General features: G+C 40.2%; 2 protein-coding genes across 2 annotated transcripts in view; one reads left to right on the top strand and one right to left on the bottom strand.

Annotated features, from left to right (window-relative positions):
• Positions 1-15,227, top strand: part of pth1r (parathyroid hormone 1 receptor) — a 149,642-nt gene extending 134,415 nt beyond the window's left edge. Inside the window, exons 6-13 of the mRNA XM_079819867.1 lie at positions 3,440-3,626; positions 5,160-5,313; positions 6,353-6,413; positions 6,624-6,690; positions 6,925-7,019; positions 9,962-10,103; positions 10,228-10,269; positions 10,797-15,227. Of these exons, the coding sequence (XP_079675993.1) occupies positions 3,440-3,626; positions 5,160-5,313; positions 6,353-6,413; positions 6,624-6,690; positions 6,925-7,019; positions 9,962-10,103; positions 10,228-10,269; positions 10,797-11,150 (1,102 nt within the window). The 3' untranslated portion in view covers positions 11,151-15,227. The remainder of the gene's footprint in view (positions 1-3,439; positions 3,627-5,159; positions 5,314-6,352; positions 6,414-6,623; positions 6,691-6,924; positions 7,020-9,961; positions 10,104-10,227; positions 10,270-10,796) is intronic.
• Positions 15,228-15,367: 140 nt separating this feature from the next.
• The window catches only part of tmie (transmembrane inner ear), a gene marked incomplete at both ends in the record, with an annotated part of 68,539 nt that continues 67,256 nt past the window's right edge, over positions 15,368-16,650 (bottom strand). The window contains one exon of the mRNA XM_079820456.1: positions 15,368-15,678. Coding sequence (XP_079676582.1) covers positions 15,368-15,678 — 311 coding nt within the window. The remainder of the gene's footprint in view (positions 15,679-16,650) is intronic.

Genomic DNA, 16,650 nt, shown 5'->3' with positions numbered 1-16,650 from the left:
TTATTTTGTGAAACCACTATACAGTGAAGGAAAAATCATAAGAATTCGTTGGTCAGAATATGTTGGAACCCTGCTAGAGAGCCTCCAGAAACATCTTAGAACACTCAGTAAACCATACCAAAAATCATAACAGTAATCTTATTTTTTTAAATGTCACTGAACAATTTGTGGTGAATGTCTGGTGTTGAACCAAAGCAACAAACACCCGCAATCATTATTGACCAGTGGTGGTTCTGAAACAATTTTTTAAATTGTGCACTTATAGTACAAAATGATCAGTCATTCTCATGAGTTGCTCTTATTTGCTATTGATTGCTATCTGTGTTGAAAGAAGGGGCATTTTGTTGCAGACATTCCTGTACTCTTTTAGTTGATGTCAATGCAGGATCCTTTTGAGACAAAGTAGTATGTCTCAAAAGGACATCAGCTTCAATATCCAATGTGATCTCATGAATATAAATGCATTTATACTTAAAGTTTGGTTCAAGCACATGTATGTTTTTGACATTTGCATGAATACTAAAACATACAGGATGAACATGTTAGCACATGTAGCACCTAAAACATTATTTTTGCTTTATTCCAAGACTTTTTAAGCTGTAACATCCCATTCTTGGTCCCATTAAAACACTGCATCTGTGTAACTATTCCAAATTGTTGCCTCAAGCAATTAATGACACACATTTTCAGCAGTAATGTCAAATATCACTGAGCGAATGTGTGATGTTTGCCTCCTGCAGTGCCTTTCAAGAGTGCAAAAATGCTGTTTGCAATTCACATAGTTTCTCTTACTGTCATATCTGTCATATCACGTGAATGTTCTGTTTTGGTAGTGTTCTAGTTCCTGTACCTGTTGCATTTGTTCCCTATGTTCCTGTTTTTCATTTGTTGTTTTAATGATTCATTAGTTGATTGATTAATCCCCATACCTGTGCCTTGTGTTACCCCTCATTATTCTGTGTATTTAAACCCTCCTCAGTTTGCAGTTCAGTGTCCTGTGTTGTCTTTATGCTATTTAGTTAGTAAGTTGTTACATTTTCTCCTACTCCTGAGTTTTAAGTTTATATTTGTATTACCTTCTTCGTTTTTGTTTGTTAATAAAACGGTTGGAATGGCAGGGCCAAGAGAAGATTGAAATATGGACATCCCAGCCATTCTCCTCCTCCTCACCCTTGAGGACCAATCCTATGGATTTTTGCACACTGGACCCATTACCCGGACAGTGCTCTGATCTCCTTTTTGGCGTGGTCTCAATGATTACCAAAAACAGCTAGTTTCCCTGGCTGTTAATTGTTCTAAAGGGAAGTTTATAGATTTTGTCAAGCTTATGCTCCTGAGAAGTGGCTCCTCCTTCACAGTGGGTGAGCCTCTTACCCGCCTCCCAGCTTACCGCTTCCCAGCCTCTTACCCGCCACAAACACTCGGCTTAAGCCTGCGCCCTCCTCAGAACCAGCCAGCCTTCCAACACGCCCACAACAGTCACAGAGCCAGAGCCCACCGCAGACCCAGAACCTGAGCCAGAGCCCAACATGAGTCAAGAGCCAGGGTCAGGACCTGCCACTAATGGAGAAAGGTCATCCTGGAGACAGAGCCTGCAGCCTTATTCATCCTGGTGACTGAGCCAGTCATCATGTCTAACCAGGTGTGAGACCCGGCACCCATGGCCATCCCAGTGGGGATTTTAGTGTGAATTTTACGGTGTGGAGTTGTTTTCCATTCATGTCCCCTTCCCTGGTGTACATTTACTGCCTATGAGGCATGATCAATATAATTGACTCCCTGGCGACCTCCTATTCCCAAGCCAAGTCACCTTCGTCTCCCAACCAGCTTCAAGTCTCCTGTGTCTCCACTGATCCTGCCCAACTCCAAGTCTCCTGTGTCTCATCTGGTCCCATTCAGCTCCAAGTCTCCTTCATCGATGATGGTCCCGCCTCCTCTACCTAACCCAGCTAGTCCTTCGGTCATTCCTCCGCTGGCTCCCATCAGTGCCTTGGCTCCTACTCTATTGGCTTAACCCTGCAACTCAGAATCACCACGGATCTTCTGGTCTCCAGCTCCGCCTTGGCAAGCACTTTGGGCTGCCAAGCCTGTAAGTCCACCTTGGCCCGTCAACTAGCTTCACCTTGGCTCCTTGTCCCCTTCTCTCCACCTGGAACCATTGTCCTCGCGACTCTACTGGTCTTTCTCGTCCCTCCGGCTTCGGCTTAGTCAGTTGTCGCTATGCCTACACCATGGACTTCCGGGCTTTCAGCTGTACCTCATCCCTCCACCCCTTCGGCTCTGCCTTCTCTTCATCTCAGCCTTGGTCCTCAGTCCCTCCGGCACCCTAGCTCCATCTCGACTGTTTTTCGCTGCAGATCCACCTTAACCTCCAGGACAGGTTTCATCTGGTATCTTCGTCTCCTTGGCTCTGCCTGGGTTTTCAGCTCTCCTGGCTCCACCTCTGTCGGTTAGTTTCCTGACTCCACCATGGCTCCTCCCTCTATCGCACTGGCTGTGCGCTGGGTCCTCACTTTGCCCATCCCTCCATCATATCCTCCCTGTTGCACAGTATAAAAATCCTTGTCAATGGAATGTTTTCATAATGATAGGAGTACCAATGTGTGTGTGCATGTGTGTGCGTGTGCGTGCGTGCGTGCGTGCGTGCGTGCGTGCGTGCGTGTGTGTTTGTTTGCAAAAAATTGTTATGTTCATTGGTACGGAGTGGAGTTGGGAGTTAAATATCCATAAAAAAATGTATCCATAATGTATCCAAAATAGCCATACAATAGTATATTTACAGAATATTCTGTATATATATATATGTGATATTCAGAATATTACATATTGACAGTTGTTAATATGTAAAATAAAAAAACAACAACATACAAATATATATATATATATATAATAGATTTGTATGTTGTTGTTTTTTTTTATTTTACATATTGACAACTGTATTGTAAACACTACTTAGAAATCCTAATGAGTTCTCATGAGATCAGCTGCAACATTTTTTCCAGAAGACTGCAACAAATCTGGAGGAGCTATTCCTTAATAGACTTGCTCCGGTCAAACTAGTTTGAGAGAGTGTAGACAAACTGAAGGGAATTTGGGTAACACATGCTTGCAATTTTGTTTTTATAGCTTACTTTTTGAGCCCTAGATTTTCAACATTTGTGCTTTCTGAACCCTTTAAATCCAAAGAATGTGTTACAGTCAGCGCCAGACTCATCTGGCCCTAATTAAGATGAGGATTGTTCTTCTTGCCTCTGTGAAAGGGCATTGGAGAGCAACCAAACAAATACAGACACAGCTCCAAGTATCTGCTAATGCATACTGATTTGTAGTGTTCTGGCCTGTGATTTCATTTACCTTGATAACTCAAACTTTTTACTCCTAATTACAAAATAACACCTGTTTGACCTCTTTTCTATTTCTTTCTGTTTTATTCTTTTAGGCGGCTGCACTGCACCAGAAACTACATCCACATGCACCTGTTTGTATCGTTCATGTTGAGGGCCATTAGTATATTTGTGAAAGATGTGGTGTTGTACTCTGGTGCTGCATTGCAGGAAATGGAACGCATCACTGTGGAGGATCTCAAATCCATCACAGAAGCCCCTCCTGCCAACAAAACCCAGTTTGTAAGTGCAGCACACATACAAAAGTTAATAGCAGAGGGAACTCACATTGTGTTGTTGCCATAGTAGGCGGGAGCGTCGTTATCATCTGAAAGCATTTGTTGTTGTCGGGTCACTGTAGCAATTTCCACATAAATGTGTAACCTGGAAACAGGATTTTCAATTAAGCTTTATAGGAATTAAGTCATGTAACATATTTAATTTTTAATTAAACATTATAATTAAGACCGTTATAGTAACTATGGTAGTTACTCATGCTCAGTATCAGGAAGGATTATGGATATTCTCTTTTGGCATGAATATGGGTCCGAAGACCATGATATAATAGGGAGTTGAGGATGTGTTCTTTTGACTTGGAAGAGTAAGCAGTCGCCCTGCAACCACCAGTTCCCTCAATTTCACTTTACATTGCATCAGTAGCTGACACAGGGGAAACACCTTTTTCCAAAAAGCCTTATTAAATCACACCAGTCTCTCACTGGCCAATGGTGTTTTATCATGTCAACTGGAAGTGGCTCCAAACACAGGCTGTTTACATGCCCTCTTGCTCATCCCTGGCTGGATTTACACATACTGCAGTCAGCACATTTATTGTCGATTGCACATTTATTATGTTGTGTCAAATTAAAATGTTGTAACCTCAGTTTCCTGAGATGAGGGAACAAGACATTGTGTACTGTACGCTGGCCATGTTATTGCACTTGAACTATCCGGCAATCTCGCCAGTCATTCCTTAGTCAAAAGATTCAGAGGGTTTGCCATTTGGCACCACTTTACCACATAGGCTGCAAACTGCCTCCTTTTGGCATGCTTAAATGCCATTGGTCAGTGTGAGACACTGGCATGGTTCAATAAGAAGAGGTGGTCAAAGGTGTTTTCACAAAATGTCTCATTCCCTTGTCTCAGGGAACCGAGGTTACGAGAGTAACCAGAGATGATCACCCTAGTAATAGAATAACATTTCAGAACACCTTAGCAACTTGGCAAGCTCTCAAATTATCTTTCGACACTTGTTTTAAATTGTCCTTCTCTCTAAAGAATAAGTTGTGATTTTGGGGGGTTAGTCAATGTGACAAGCAGGGAGGGCGAGAGCCGTGAGAGAGCGGAGCGAGGCCGGTGCATGATTGATGATGAGCGCCAGCTGCGCGTCACACCGGTCTCGGCTCTCTCACGGAGGAGCGACGTAAGCATAAAAGCGACGGTAGCATGAACATTCAAAAGACTTTAATCTTAAAATAAACAAAATGAAAGTAAAAACGGCAAACATAATAAAACGTAAACAAAACAACATAAAGTCCAGGCCTGGTCCTCTCTCGTCCTTCACTGTCGTCAAGAGATCCGAGACGGCGCAAGACAGCTGGCGCTCGTCATCAATCACGCACCAGCCTCACGCCGCTCTCTCGCGGCTCTCGTCTGCCCTGCTTTTCACAGTCAAGTTACATGTAGTCTGTATCTCAAAAGCAAATGAAGGTGACCATGAAGGAACACTTGCTTCTAATCAATATGTGCTGAATCAATTCTCCTTTACCCTTCAAGATTGGCTGTAAGGTGGCTGTGACTCTCTTCTTGTACTTCTTGGCGACTAATTATTACTGGATTCTGGTGGAAGGCCTATACCTGCACAGCCTTATCTTCATGACCTTCTTCTCAGACAGGAAGTACCTCTGGGGCTTTACTTTGATTGGATGGGGTGAGTAAACGTGTGCACATACACTTATCTCTAGTACATAACACTAGGGCGTAATTATTCAGCTTCTGGCTACAGACACCAAATCATGTCCGAAAGTTTTAATTACTGCTTTCTTTAGACATCTTCTCTGGTTAATTTGAAATAAATAACTAATTGGGCTATCAATTGGTAAATCAAACAGATTTTGTGTTTTAATGGCAACAGTTACTTTTAAGAATTGCTACTTGTTTCCAGTGCAGCGCAGTGGCATGTGCTGTGTCTTTTGGAGACGGCAGCAGACACGTTTGTGGATATACTTTGGACTCCACGGCTCCTGCATTGTACACACTGTGCGGAAAAGCTGGACATGCACAGCGCATACAATGTGGATGCTGTGGAGCTGAGCCACTTCTCTGTTGCTTAAACCAGGGTTGCAGAGCCAGGGCTCAACAATAGGATTTTTCTTCTGCTACCCCAGTACCTCAGCTTTACATTCTGAGGTAACACTTTAGATTAGAGAACACATATTCACTATTAACTATGAGTTTACCTCAATAAATTCCTAATTACTGCTTATTGATGGTAAGTAAGGTAGTTGTTGAAGTGGTTATGTTTAGGTATGGGGTAGGTTAAGGGATGTAGAATATGGTCATGCAGAATAAGGCATTGATATGTGCTTTATAAGTACTAATAAACAACCAATATGTTTGTAATATTCTTGCTTACAACAGCTAGTTATTAGTGAATATGTTCCCTAATCTAAAGTGTTACCCACTCTGATATATATTACTATTAAAAATATATATATATTTTGTTTAATTAATTTGCAATGATAGCTGGAAAATATTATACAGCAAAAATTCAAATAATGTAAAAGATGCAACAATTCATAAATAAATCATGGCATACAGTATTTTTTTCTTAATACATTTTATCCAAGACTATCAAAAATCAAGGCCAATCTTATTAGCCTTGAGTGCTGTGTAATAATAATAAATCCATATGTCCTTCTGTATGTTGCAACTTAAAAGTGAAGGTCACTGAATGTTTCACTGAACAGGTGTTCCTGCGATGTTTGTCACAATTTGGGCCAGTGTGAGAGCCACTCTTGCTGACACTGAGTAAGTGTTTATGCTTGAAACTGTGCATTTATACCGCAATGCAGTATTAATTCAGCTTATCGAACAAATCAAATATTCTGTGCATGGTAAATAATGTTTTGCAAAAGACTCTTGAAAAAACAGGCTAGCTATGTAAAGTATGTATTAAATATTAATAAGATGTCTGGATTGGTCTTTCTAAAAGTGACTGGTATGGTTTATGATCAACAGGTGCTGGGATTTAAGTGCAGGAAACCTGAAGTGGATTGTGCAGATCCCTATTCTGACAGCAATTGTTGTACGTTTCCATAAGAAAAATATATTCATTCAAAAAGTCGGTGCTTTTTAGTACAGTACTTCTTTTGACCTTTGCATGATTCATACAAAGTAAACTTCAAATAATTGATTTATTTGCCTTCCATTTGCTTTTATGTAAATACAGTGTAAGAATCCTCCAATAATGCAGTTATTTCATGTGTCTATGATTAGTATCAATTATGATCCATTTAATGAGTGTACTTTTCCCCCAAAGGTAAATTTTTTGTTGTTCCTGAATATAATCAGAGTTTTGGCAACAAAACTTAGAGAAACGAATGCAGGGAGATGTGACACCAGACAACAGTACAGGTAAGACTTTTATTTTTAATAAGCAACACCTGTATACCTGTATTTATAGTATAATTCTATAATTGGAGATACATTTGTCATTTCAAAAAGTTAAGGAAAAAGAAAATCTTTCCAGTATCTTATTGAAAACATATTCGATTTGCTTGCCAAACACACGTTACTTCCTTTTTTAGTTTTAGCAAAAAATTATTTTCTTTAAAGTATTGTTTGTCAACTCTGTTACAGACAAATTAGGCAAGTAATATTGGTAAGAGTTTGATTGTAACAGAATTTACCATTTTAAACCTTTTAGCCAAAAACTCCACCTGCTATCATAAATGCTAAGAGCACATGGCACTAATGAAATCATGATTAAAAGACTTTTAAACAACCCACTGTGATCAGTGTAAAGTCCTTTTGATACAGAACTTTTGGTAACACTTTATTTTGATGGTCCCTTTTGAACATTATGTTGACTATAAGTAAATTTGCAACTACATGTCAACTAACTCTCATTAGATTATCAGTAGACTGTCTGCTTAATGTCTGCTAACTCTTTATTGTGATGGTCCTCCAACAGACATTCTACTGACTATAAGTAACTTTGCAAGTACATGTCAACTTATTCTAACCCTAACCCTACCAGTCTACTAATACTCTAATGAGAATTAGTAGACATGTAGGTGCAATGTTATTTATAGTCAACAGAATGTGTTAAAGGGACCATCAAAATAAAGTGAAACCGAACTTTTTAGATTTTAGATTAATTATTTTCTCAGAGAGAGCACACACACCTTGAGTGACATTTCCTGTATCCTACAAGATAAAAGTTATTTTTAAACAATGCAATGTTGTAGATGAAGGAAAATGACTATTTAGGGCTTTTATAAATAAAATAAACCAAAATATTACCAAAAGTAAAATAAAATATTTTGATTACACAATGATACATGATGGGGAAACAAATAAAAAAATGATTTTCAGCTATATAAGATATTGATATGGTCTGTAACAGTCCATGACAATAAGTAACAAATTGTTGAAATAATTTCAAATAAAACCAATTGAGAAAAGAGCAGAAAAAAATAATGACTTTTGACACCAAATGTACCAGCAATTATAGAATCGCCCACCCACCCAACACACACACACACACACACACACACACACACACACTCACCCACACACATATACACACCGACCAGGCATAACATTATTTGATACATTGCTCATTGATGCACGTGGGGAGCGAAGGCTTGCCTGTGTGGTCTGATCAAACAGACAAGCTACTGTAGCTCAAATCAAAGTTAATACTGTTTCTGATAGAAAGGTGTCAGAATACACTGTGAATCGCATTTTGTTGCGTATGAGGCTGCATAGCCGCAGACCAGTCAGAGTGCCCATGCTGACCCGCTGACCATGCACCCCCGAAAGCAATGGAAGAATGGCCTGGTCTGATGAATCGTGTCGCTTACCTGGGAAACACATGGCACCAGGATGCACTATGAGAAGAAGGCAACCCAGCGGAGGCAGTGTGATGCTTTGGGCAATGTTCTGCTGGGAAACCTTGGGTCCTGCCATCCATGTGGATGTTACTTTGATACGTACCACCAACTTAAAGTCCCTGTAAAGTCAAAACTAAACATGTGTTCTGAGTTCCTCACACCACAGATAAATGTGTTATTAACCACCCAGCCAAATTTGAATCATAAAAAAATCCGGGAAGTACATAAAATAGCTTATCAAAAACCTGAAAAAATGAGCAGCATTCTCTGCTCTCAAACGCTGGGGGTGTGTCCGCTGTCAGCGCCGAAACCACGCCCACTCACGGGAAAGCGGCAGTAGCACACAAGACAACAATCACTGATCACGAGCGTCTATGATCACGACGCACCAGATGTCGGCGGGACGGGAGGATGAAGGCCTGGGCGGGGGATAGTCGGTTCTGCAGCGGATTATCAGTGAATCCCAGTTGTTTCCGGTGAAAGTTTGTAAAACGATCCGGTGTAAAGTCACTGCAGAGGTAGGTGTCGGTGATGATCCTCAGCTCTCCATCAAGGTTGCTGTTCACAAAATTAATCCACCTCTTCATCGTTTTTGTTTTGTAAGCTGTTATGTAAGTTGTTGACTATAGTAACTAACACTACTGACAGTAACTCGCGATCGAATGCGAATGTGCTCTAGTTACGATGATTTAGGGGAGGAGCCAGGCTCGGTGGCTCCAGTGCGTCATCGAGCCACCGTTTTAGCCCCGCCCAGAAAATCCTGAACACAGCAACGGTGAAAAACTGTTTAACGGTCTAACTTCTGAATTCAGTACTACATAGTTCACAGTCTTTGTAATGTGTTTCAGCAATACATTTCTAACATTTATAATGTGTTTAGAAACAAATCTCAGAATTGCCTTTACAGGGACTTTAAGCAATGTTGCAGACCATGTACACCCTTTCTTGGAAACGGTATTCCCTGGTGGCTGTGGCCTCTTTCAGCAGGATAATGTGCCCTGCCACAAAGCAAAAATGGTTCAGGAATGGTTGACACAACGAGTTTGAAGGGATTACTTGGCCTCCAAATTCCCCAGATCTCCATCCAAGCGAACAAGTCCGATCTTTGGAGGCCCCACCTCGCAAATTACAGGACATAAAGGATCTGCTGCTAACATCTTGGTGCCAGATACCACAGCACACCTTCAGGGGTCTAGTGGAGTGCATGCCTCGACGGGTCAGGGCTGTTTTGGCAGCAAAAGGGGGACTAACACAATATTAGGATGGTCATAAAGTTATGCCTGATTGGTGTATATTATATATGTCTTTACTTTTTTCAATCAATTTAATGAATCCTTGCTCAATAAAAGTGTGTTACTTTCAAAGAAAAGAAGAAGCAAACGTACTGACCCCAAACTTTTGAACGGTAGTGTATATTTAAATAAAGTTTTGGTTCTTTATCTTATTTGTGCCCCACAGAAAGCTGTTAAAATCCACCCTGGTGCTCATGCCGTTGTTTGGCGTTCACTACATCGTGTTCATGGCGATGCCCTACACAGAAGTGTCTGGGGTCCCGTGGCAAATCCAGATGCATTATGAAATGCTCTTTAACTCATTCCAGGTAAAACTTCAAACTTCTTGAGATATAGACGATGGTACATAGACACCAACATATTTTGTTTTAAATATAAAACTTTATATTTATATATGTTTCTTTATATTTAAACTCATGCTCCCTTTTCCAGGGATTCTTTGTTGCAATTATATATTGCTTCTGCAATGGAGAGGTAAGAATGATTTTCTGTACTTCAGTATCTCATAAATTTGTTTACTTAAATGAGCCCCTGGATTCTGGTTTTAAATGCATATGTCTTGGAAAGATATAACTTATTCTCCCATGCTGAAATGAGTTATGTTTTTGTGTATCTTGCTATTTTATGTGTCATTATGTTACTATTGTAAAATAACTAGAAGAATAACAGTGCAGTTACTGAACTCATTATTCTCCCTTTCCCCATCGCATATCAGCTCGGAGAGATGTTTATTTTAAATAAAAAGTGGGAATAAAGTGCCTATCAGGTAGGGTTAGGGATAGGTGGGGACAAGTAATGTCCCAATAAAGCAGCATCCATTTATGATTTTAATGAATTAAATCAAATACACTAAATATGTTGTAATTATTGCATACTGTATAAGTATAGTGTGAATTCATGTTGATTGGGACACTTTCTTTCACAAAAAGTGTCCCAATCAACCTGAATTCACTGAAGAAGGTGTTTTATTCTCATTTATCCTTATTCTGATCACTCTGTAGGTCCAAGCGGAAATCAAGAAGTCGTGGAGTAGGAGGACACTTGCTCTGGACTTCAAGAGAAAAGCCCGGAGCGGCAGCAACACATACAGCTATGGACCCATGGTGTCTCACACCAGCGTCACTAATGTGACCGCGCGTGGCCCTCTGGCCCTGCACCTCACCACCCGCCTGGGGCCCGTCACCATCAACGGCCACCGGAACCTTCCGGGATACGTCAAGAACGGCTCCGTCTCAGAGAACTCCATCCCATCCTCGGGCCAGGAGCTCCACATACAAGAGGAAGAGCCTTCGAAGAACTTCCAGGTGGAGAAAACCATCCCAGTGGTGGAGGAGGAAAGAGAAACCGTCATGTGACTTAATAGAGAGGACAAATGTTGTACAAAAAAATGCTGAAGGATTAGCAAATCCTTTGTTTCTCAGGATTTCCTCACAATTTGGCTTGTGGGACCATCTCAGATGTGTTGGAGACACAGAGACTAACCCAATGGACCAGATACCGTCTGTATCTTTGAAATGAGCCAGACTGGAATCTTCCACAGGCACTAGGCCTCTTCACCAGCAGTATTTGGAGGATGAGGACAGGTTTTGGTTATGGTGAACACCCTAATATATTACACATGTGTTTCTGCATTGTGAACACACATCGCCGGCGCTTTCAGGTTGTCGTATCCCCTCTTTAGATGAAGAATGGTGAGTCTGCTTCAGATGAGATGTCTGGCACTGTGGACCATGAATTGTAAATAAGACACCAGTGATATTTTAAATAGGTTCTTGATCAGCACTAATGTGATTTTATTTACATTAATCCGGAATGATGCAACAGCCAACAGGGGCAATATTTGTATTATGATAGCAGGTTTTTGTTTGTAGAGTGTGATATTTATGTCTCTAAGCCTTGAGAGATTTATCAGTACACTGCAAACAAATTACACTCTTCCTCAGTATGTCTGTCTTGTTTTCCAGTAAAAATATCTCAACATTCCTAAATCAAGATACACTATATTGATAAAAGTTTTGGGACGACTGTCTTTACATGCACATGAACTTTAATGACATCCCATTCTTAATCCGTAGGGTTTAATATGCAGTTGCCCCACCCTTTGCAGCTATAACAGCTTAAACTCTTCTGCGAAGGCTTTCCACAAGGTTTAGGAGTGTGTTTATGGGAATTTTTGACCATTCTTCTAGAAGCGCATTTGTGAGGTCAGGCACTGATGTTGGACGAGAAGGCCTGGCTCGCAGTCTCCGCTCTAATTCCTCCCAAAGGTGTTCTATCGGGTTGAGGTCAGGACTCTGTGCAGGCCAGTCAAGTTCCTCCTCACCAAACTCACTCATCCCTGTCTTTATGGACCTTGCTTCGTGCACTGGTGCGCAGTTATGTAGGAACAGGAAGGGGCCATCCCCAAACTGTTCCCACAACGTTTGGAGCATGAAATTGTCCAAAATGTCTTGGTATGCTGAAGCATTAAGAGTTCCTTTCACTAGAACTAAGGGACCAAGCCCAACCCCTGAAAAACAACCCCTCCACCATACTTTACACTTGGCACAATGCAGCCAGGCAAGTCCCGTTCTCTTGGGAACCATCAAACCCAGACTCGCCCATCGGATTGCCAGACAGAGAAGCGTCACTCCAGGGAACACGTCTCCACTGCTCTAGAGTCCAGTGGCTGCATACTTTACACCACTGTATCCGACGCTTTGCATTACTCTTGGTGATGGTAGGCTTGGATGCAGCTGCTCGGCCATGGAAACCCATTCCCTGAAGCCCTGAAGAGTTTAGAGGTCTGTAGCTCTCGACTCTGCAGAAAGTTGGCGACTTCTGCGCTGACCGCGCTCTGTAATTTTAGTTGCTTTTGTTTCCAATTGCTTCCAATTTGTTATAATACCACAAACAGTTGACCGTGGAATATTTAGTATTCACGAATGGAAATTTCACGAATGGATTTATTGCACAGGTGGCAACCTATCACGGTACCATGCTTGAATTCACTGAGCTCCTGAGAGCGACCCATTCTTTCACAAATGTTTGTAGAAGCGTCTGCATGCCTAGGTGCTCGATTTTATACACCTGTGGCCATGGAAGTGATTGGAACATCTGAATTGAATGATTTGGAGGGGTGTCTCAATACTTTCGGCAGTATATTGTACATTTACTGGAGAAGCAAAATGACTCGCTTGAAATGAAGATATTAGGTGTTGTTTTCTGAAAAATGTATCAAATATCTGCCAATGGGGTCATAAAAATACTCTTGTTTTTCCTTTTGAATTGAGTTTATTTGTCCGACCCCGTTGGCAGATATGTGTTCTTGTTTTAAGCAAAAACTCACAAAAACAAGACTTCATAACTGCTGCTCAAATAAATGTCTTGATTTAAAAATGTTTAGATATGTTTATACTGGAAAACAAGTCAAAAATACTGAAAAATACTTTTTTTTTTTTGCAGTGTAGATTCGCCAAGTCTTGCCAAACAGTCTTTGTTCTTTGTGAGTCTGACAGTGAAAACAAAAGGTAGTTCCCTCTCATTCAGTACAAGTTTGCATTACTGCCAGTGATCATGAAGTGATTATTACATTTGTAAAATGTCAAAGCATTTTGTCATTACAACAGACACTAAAGCATAACAGAGAAGATCTTGTGTCTGTATGTTTTATATCAGGGTCAGTTTTGGCTGCCTTTACCATTGCAATTTATATATACAGCAAATGTATCGCAACACTTCATAATGCTGCCAATAATATTTATAAAAACTGGATGCTAAGGTTTTTCTAAGGTGTATCATTGGGTTTACTGGGTCTTGCTTAACAGTCCAATAGAAAATCTCTACAGTCCGAACACTTGTTGTGTGTCGGTCCAAGAAGTTGTCTAAAGAGGATCCTCAGATCACGTACAGTATATAAGCAATAAAACGGCTCTTATTAAAAAGCCAAATGATATGAGGTGTTGTTCATGTCAAGAGAGGTGAACAGGAATTTAATATAAACGGTAATTATTTTAATTATATATAATTAAATGCATAGCAATTACAGATCTGAAGCATCCAATAATGTCTAGAATGAGGAATTAATGAAAGTCCTTTGTCAGCACCCAGTATTCCTTTCATTTTGTGTTTATTCTGTATTTCAAGTGTCAGGCCATTATCATATATTTATAAAGAAGATCCCTTCTTGGAAATGAGTGTGTAAATGGATCCACTGCATCATGATCTGTACTGTAAGAGTTTTCAGGGAATTATTGCTAACATTAAAAGCGTCATTAGAGCTGTTCCCTTACTTCACTTTCATCATTATTGTATAATGAACGAGTGATATTTTTCACATCCTTAAGTCTTTCATTATTCTTATGCTTCACTCCACTGCCTCGTATTACAGTCAGTCGCTTCATCATAATGTTTGTCATAATGGAAAATGAAAATCATCAGATGCCAAATTACAATAATTTCATTTGTTTTTACAGCCATAAGGAAGAACAAACAATGTTTTTTTTTTAACTTGTATATGGGGACTGTTCACAAAGCCATTATTTGTTGGTCAGTATTATAGTTTTAGAGGCTCATGGTCTGTTATGTATAATCCAATGCTGCTTTTTGTTACTCCATGTATATCCATTCATATTGTGTTTACACGATACATGAAAAGGTCCAATGCTCAATGTGTTTCTCTGCATATAATCTGAAATGTGATATGACTATGAAAGGGCAGTAATTCATATGCTGATATACAGCAGTACATTTGCTGAAAATCTTAAATTCAGATGGGTTTTTTTTTTGTTTCAAACATGCTAAAACTCCCCAAAAAATTGCTATTCGATACATTCAAACGTTTACTTTATTTACAAAAAAATATACATTTGAATTCTGCTTTTCTCTATGTAACACACGTTTGAACTTGAGTTTCAGGATGAAAAAGACAGGGGGGGTTTTTTACCATTAAATTCAGTGTTATTTATCAAATGTCTTCTAAGTTTGCACTATTTCTGCCCTGATCCTCAACAGTAGCTCAGACTGTGTGTTTTAAGGCAAACAGTGACGGATTTGGTGTGTGTGTGTGTGTGTGTGTGTGGTTCAGTCATGTACGACCAACGGGTCAATCAGAGAAGAAAATTATCAAATTTTTACTGCTTTGAATGACTGTCCATCTCTGTTTTATGTTCCCATCATTCTTCATGTCCTCATTAGAAAAGTGATTGACACATTGCAACAAGGAATATTTGATCCAGGCCTATCAATCTCCCAACAAGTACTTGGGAGAGTAAATGAGGACCATTTTAATTTTGGGGAGACCTACTCCTTTAAAATATTTTAAAAATGAAAATTTGACAATATTTTGTTGTTGTCGGTTATATGTTACATACATGTAAAATAACTTTACACCAGTGTTGTATTATTTAGTGCTGATCGTGTGTATCATGTGAATAAGAAATAAATGAAAATGTATAATTAACAGAGAATCATTTATTTACAATTTACAATTAAATAAACAAACTGTAAATGTACATTTATAAAGTTTCTTACAAAAAGCAATGAAAAAATGGCTAATGGAAGTTTAGCACACACCGTTAAGGTGACTCGATGTTCACTTCTTTGCAGACTTCTTGGCTTCACTGCCTTTGGCTCCACCTCCTTTCCCTCCTTTTTCTTCTCCTTTCTCTCCACCTCCCTTTTTACCTTTTCCTCCATCTGATGCCTCTGTCTTTGATGCTCCTTTCTCTCCCTTTTCCCCTTTTTTCTTCGGGGCTTCCTCTTTCTCCTCTCCTTTCCCTTCTTTGCCCTCTTTCGCACCCTTGCCTTCCTTTTTGCTGTCTTTTTCCTTCTTCTTCGTTCCCTTTTCTGCGTCAACCTTTCCCGCGACGGTTGGCACCTCCTCCTTCTCCGCAGGCTTAGCCGCTAAACCAAAGAACAAAAAAGATGAGTTAGTTGACATGTAGTTGCAAACAAATGAGTTAGTTGAGGTTGATGTAGTTTGTAGTGATTGAGGCAAATCAGACACATAGTTTCCTGTTACATTTAACAAATATGTTTTAAATACTTTGTGCTTAGTAACAGACCTTCCCCCAACACAACAGAGAAGGATCCTCACTTACCCTGGAAACAAAACTGATAAGACGTTTAACGACCCCAAAGGAATTTGGCCACATTGAAAGTCCACAGGGGAAAGACACAGAGCCTGTAAAAAACACGCTTTTGCCTCAAGTTGTAGACAAACCTTCTATAAATAAACAAGCACCCTAGGACCTTGTATATACACACATAACTGTCTTGTAAAGGTGCATTGTATGTCACTTATGAATGTCTTATGAACAACTTAATATTTCAGGTAACCTTATATATGTCGTGTCTCCTATCAAATTAATGCTCACTTCACGACTTACACTTTCAGGTATGTCACGTTCTCGTAGGAGGCAATATGTGTTTGTTGCATTAATTAGAGTATAAATGGGCACAGACCCTTTTGATTTCATGTTTAAAACAAAGAGCCATAAAAGCTCCAAAGGAACTTCCTGCGTGGAAATCCCAACAATCTCATTGGTCAAGTCTACCTCAGGAGGTGGTGACCTCCTGCAGACTTCTTAAGGACCAATGCACTCGTCCCTCCCTCTCTCTCTTCTCCTGCTACACGGATACGACACGCTGTGTCTGCGGGCTCCCACCAACTCTGCACGCCATGTGCAATTTTCTCATCCTCAGTGGATTCAAAGCAACCACGCAAGCTCATCATTTCTTCTTCATCCAATGCAGTAGAATTTGATCGCCACGTCAAAGCCATTGGACGAAACCCACAAACTTTCTCCTGCGATTTCATCTCGGACGGTCTTCTACAGCTCAGGCTAAATGCAAGTAAAGTACGAAACAGAAAAC

Source organism: Gobio gobio, assembly GCF_949357685.1.
Source record: "Gobio gobio genome assembly, chromosome: 6".
Classification (NCBI taxonomy): Eukaryota; Metazoa; Chordata; class Actinopteri; order Cypriniformes; family Gobionidae; genus Gobio; species Gobio gobio.
This window is presented reverse-complemented; position numbering and strand designations above follow the sequence as displayed.